Here is a 5,412-nt window from a genome sequence, read left to right on the forward strand (position 1 = left end):
TAGGTAATTGATTTGACGCTATATTATTTAAACCCAACTAAACGCTAAATTGTACATTCCGAAACAACAATCATATTATGTCAATTGCCACCGGAATTTCTGGTAATATTTTTCTTTTTCTTTGCCTTAATCCCAACTACTTGGGGTCGGGCACCCTTATCCTAAGATTCCACTTGACACGATTTCCCACATCTTCTACGCTCTTATCAGCTGTCCTCATGTCGCATTCAATAACATCCCTCAATCTCTTTTTTGGTCTTCCTCTACCTCTTCCTTCAAAATTCATTTCTACTGTTCTTACAGATTCCAATTCTCCTCTGCTCATAACATGACTAAACAATCTAAGTCTATTTTCTGTCATCTTATCCACGATTGACGCAACACCTATACTTCCTCTTATATAGTCGTTCCTTATCCTATCTTCTCTAGTCACTCCACTCATCCAACTAAGCATTCTCATCTCTGCTACACTTATTCTCTGCTCTACTTTCTTATCAACCGCCCAACACTATGAACCATACATCATAGCTGGCCTCACAATTTCATACTAAATTTAAAAACTATAATTAGTATTTATTCATATATTATATTTTAAAATCAAAGAACTACTAATCAGGATATAATTAAAGAAATAAGAGTTCATGTTGCTTTTAAAATATTTCACCAATTTCTCTAAAGGAAACACTATCTACAGATTTGCATCGAAGCGTTTCTTATGATAGTGATTTTAATCACTGTCAGATATCATCTATACTTGTCCCATCTATGCCTCGTCCACACTGTGCCTCGACCCCACTGTGCCACCGTTTTTTAAATTAAACACTATCTACAGATTTGCATTAAAGCATTATATGATAGTAATTTTAATCACTGTCAGATATCATCATCTTGGAACCAACTATATCACGTCCTCACTGTGCTGCGACCCCTGTAGGCTTGGTTTTATTTATTTTTTTGGGTCACTACTTTTTTTCAGTTCACTGGATCGATTTTTCTCAACCTTATCAATCTTGATAAGCATAAAAATTTTTTTTTTTAATTATATCAAATTATAAGAAGTTTCAAATACAGTCCAACATTACATTGTTGCGATAGGTATAACATCGAACTCGCATCAAGGTGAGTTAATAATTAAGTAAACACAACACTTTAAGTTTTAACAGACGTCGTGTCGTTTATTAGGTGTTTATAAAACTTAGAATTGTCACAACAAAAAGAAAATAATCCGGAAACCATAAAATATGTAAATGGCGATGAGATATATATATATATATATTTATGTATACAGAAACTGATGATGTTCGTAGTTCTGTTGCTTCTGTTGGTACTCACGAGAAAAGTACACACGTCAGTATCGGTGTCACGGAGATGACTTCCTGGACGTATTATTGCGGCAGGTATTCGACTCTAGGCATTTATTGGACTTTACACCACGACGATAACGCGTGTGTGTAACGGTCCGGTTTACAGTGGAGCGGTGGCTGTGAAGGAGCTGACACGACCGAGGTGTGTCAAACGTGTGACAACGCCGTGGCCGTGTCAACAAATGTTGCCCCCGCCCGTTCATATGTAAAACACACAAATTTTTTCTTGAAAGAAATTAAAGACAAATTAAATGAAAAGAATTGATAATACATTTTTATTACGCTAAAAAATATGTTTTTGTTTCATAAGACGAGATGCGATATTTCCATTAAAATAACAAGTAAGCAACTCTTCACAATTTTATAATTTATTATAAAAATAATTCATCAACGAACATCCATTTAAATTATGTGATTATTTTAGTATCTTTGACTTAAGATTTTTCTATTTATTATCAATTACTAAACTAATTGAATATGAATTAAAAAATAATACTTATACTAAAATTCTCTTAAAAAGAATAAGTACATTGATATGGAAATATTTTTATGAATTATGCTATAAACATATAGCTAAACATATAGGTTTTACATTTAATAAGTAACTAAAAAATGCTAATAAATTATGTTTGCTAATGCAATATTATATGATTCATCAACAATTTAATTTACTAAAAATTTTTATCCTGATAATAATTAAAAATTGTATTTAAATATTTCTACATAAATTTTGTAATACATTTTACAAACATATTTAATTATTTCTAATTATTTTATTAAAACCTAAATAATCGAATTCACTTGTAATAGCAATATCACAAAATGTCGTAAATTTATTTAATGCGTATTCATATATAAGTATTGGACATTCTATAATGTTAATATTCAATAACATTACTTCATTCATCCATGATTTTATTAATTGATATTTTTCTAAAACTTCAATGGAGCAACGTTGATTGATAAAACGACTTAGTTTATGTATATTTTGATTAAAGTTATATTTTGTTTTAACGATATGTAATAATAATTCATCGGATATTAATTCTACTTCATTCAAAGATAGATTGACAATTCTATCTCTTGTTAACATAAGCTGTTCAATTTCGAGCAAAAAAATAGTTAATAAATTATATGTGTGAGTTAATGATGTATGTGCATAACACTTTATATCCCAAATTGATTCAGCTTTTAATATATCTAAAGCTATCAACATATTTTTAAACATTTCTTTTGAATCATGAACCGCTTCAAGAAAATTAATAATACAATCAACAAAGTCTTTTAAATTACTTTTAATCTTTTCATTTTTGCATATTTGTAATACTGCGGACATATATGTATTATAATTTTTTAATATTTCAGTGTATCTGCATCGCATCATTAGAGTAAAGTATTTGTTTTTTAGACTAAAATTAAAATCATTTACAGTATCTCTAATAATTCGATTAGTAGTGATTATTTCATCATCAACTATAATTCTTATATGTTTCAATAGCTCCCAATTCCCTTTGTGGAACAAAGTATTTAGTACTTCAATCGCTCTATATTGAGGAAAGATGTTCTTCTGAGGGGGTATGAGGCTTAAATAAAAAAAAATCAATGTAAATTATTTATTTTAATATAATTTTTATAGTGAGAAAACAATATCTTTACTAATAATAACACTTACTCAGCTGTACTAGGATGAAGTAATTCATAGAATCCAATTTTGAAGTAATAGTCATCAATCGTTTTTAAATAGTAATTGTTTAAATTTTCACTAATAAAATCGACAAACTCCATATTATAATCATTAGTAATGTATTTACCATAGTAATATTCTCGTAAATTCAATTCCCTTGTATTATTTATAATATTAATATTGTTTTTAAAAAATTCACGTGTTATTACAACTATATTATTAACGAAATTATTGATTTCTTTGTAATCTTCTTTAGCTTTTTCAATTTTAAAGCTTTCGTCATTATTTACATAATTTATAATTTCTGACGTTTTCATTTTATAAGTATAATTTTTAACGGTATAAATTTCTTCTACTACCGTTTTTCTATGAATTAATGAAATATTCAGTATTTTCATATCTAAGTAATCAATAAATGTTATCGCTTTGTATAAATATTCAAACATTTCATTTGATTTTTTAACTGCATTTAAAAGTACTACAATGCAGTAAATTGCGATTTGAAATAAATTTTTTTTTAAAAAATGTTCACAATTATCTATAATGATCATTAAGTGTTCAGTAAATTGTTTTAGTCCTTCAATAAATAGATAGTTAATTAATTCAACTATTATATAATATATTTTTATTGAATAATTAATACCATAAAATCTATTTTTTAGAGTTTCTTGTATGCTCATTATTTTGTCATTTTCACTCCTTATTGATATGTGATACAGATTTGATTTTATTATTTGATTTCGTAAGTGATTCATTACTTGTTTAAAATATGTTATATACTGTTTTTGTAGATCTGCATTATATATTTTACAATCAACAAGTCCAACTTCAAATGTTATACTTTTAATAAAAAACATTAATATTAACAATTCAATTTTCATTTTCAAATTTTTTATGTAATCAAAAATATTTCATGTAATAGGAGTGTTTAAATTGATAATAGTTAATTATATATGTTTTATGTATATATTTATAGCAAAAAATATATATGAATAAGGTGTGTGTAGTTTTTTAAATAATTTTAAAAATACTTGTAAAACTATTGATTTAATGTTGATGTTTAAAATTAAAAATATATAATAAAATATATTTAATTATTTATCGTAAGGTTTTTTCAGTATTAAAATATATATAGTATTAATTATTGTAATTTTAATGCTGTCCCAAAAAGTGTTATAGGATTTTTTAAATAATATCAAGTACAAACATTATGCTTACAGTTTATTTTTAATACCTAAAAAGCCATTTATTTTTAATTTCATCATACTCATAGTCATAATGAAAAATAAGAACCCCCCTTCCCTAGTGGAATAATTATATTGGATAATTCAGTATCATAAAATCTCAAAATTATAATTTTCAAAATAAGTAAGTTTTTTAATATTGATCATTGTTTTCAAAAAACATATGAATGAAAAAGTATTTCAAGAATAATATTTTAGCTTAATCTTTAATAATTTCCATATTTATTGGTGAAATGAAAATAAAAAATTGTATATTGAAAATAATTGAATACTTTATATAGGTTTAAATTATGTAATAAAAAGTAAAACGAAGAGTAGGTGGAAGGGTTATAAGTTATATGGATAATGTTGGATTCATTCTTATAGTCTTAATCCTACCTCTCACCCGCTCTATTCTATATCTTAATATTACATAAATATAAGGCATGTCTTACGACTACACTTATCTTGATATCCAGATGGATTCGTAGATAGATGCTAAATTGCGTTGTTCTTTATTGACGTCAATATTTAAAGTTAATTTAAATAAATAAAAATACTGGTATGAGTGGCAACATACTGAGTTTATTTCTATGATTTGTATTAATTATTTTAACAAATGTGTAAAACTTATAATTAAGGTTGACAAAAGTAACATGAATTTTACATTATTAATTTAATATGAAAGAATAATAGCCCTTTTATATTAAACTAGTTGGTAAGGTGATGAAGGGAGGCTAGTTTTTCTTTAGAATTTAACTATTTTATCTTGCCGTCTGTTTGGCGCCACAAATACGCTTATGGTAATTAAAAAGATTGACATTAATATAAACATTGCTCCGAATGAGCGATATATTTGTAAAATGTAATGAAATAATTGTGAGTCAGAAAAGTATTTAAAATTAATAATTATTTATGTGGAAAAATTATTCTAGAAGTTTCTTGAATATTCTCGAAACTTCTATTTTGATTCATTACAATTATTAGCAGACAAATAAAAAAATACGCTGTTCTATTTATGCATGGTAATTTACGAAATGAGAAAGAATATTTTTATACATGGCCATATGACTTTAAATATTAATTGTAGGAATAATTGTAGACTTATAAATTAATTATAGATCTATGTGGTGCTTGATTC

The 5,412-nt window shown here is 26.0% G+C and overlaps 1 protein-coding gene across 1 annotated transcript in view; it reads right to left on the reverse strand.

Annotated features, from left to right (window-relative positions):
• Positions 1 to 3,949, reverse strand: part of LOC126896634 (uncharacterized) — a 6,557-nt gene extending 2,608 nt beyond the window's left edge. The window contains exons 1-2 of the mRNA XM_050669572.1: positions 3,037 to 3,949; positions 2,166 to 2,947 (exon numbers count right to left, since the gene is read on the reverse strand). Coding sequence (XP_050525529.1) covers positions 2,166 to 2,947; positions 3,037 to 3,929 — 1,675 coding nt within the window. The 5' untranslated portion in view covers positions 3,930 to 3,949. The remainder of the gene's footprint in view (positions 1 to 2,165; positions 2,948 to 3,036) is intronic.
• Between the last annotated feature and the right edge of the window lie 1,463 nt (positions 3,950 to 5,412).

This window comes from Daktulosphaira vitifoliae, unplaced genomic scaffold, assembly GCF_025091365.1.
Source record: "Daktulosphaira vitifoliae isolate Bord-2020 unplaced genomic scaffold, ASM2509136v1 Scaffold_1, whole genome shotgun sequence".
Lineage (NCBI taxonomy): Eukaryota > Metazoa > Arthropoda > Insecta > Hemiptera > Phylloxeridae > Daktulosphaira > Daktulosphaira vitifoliae.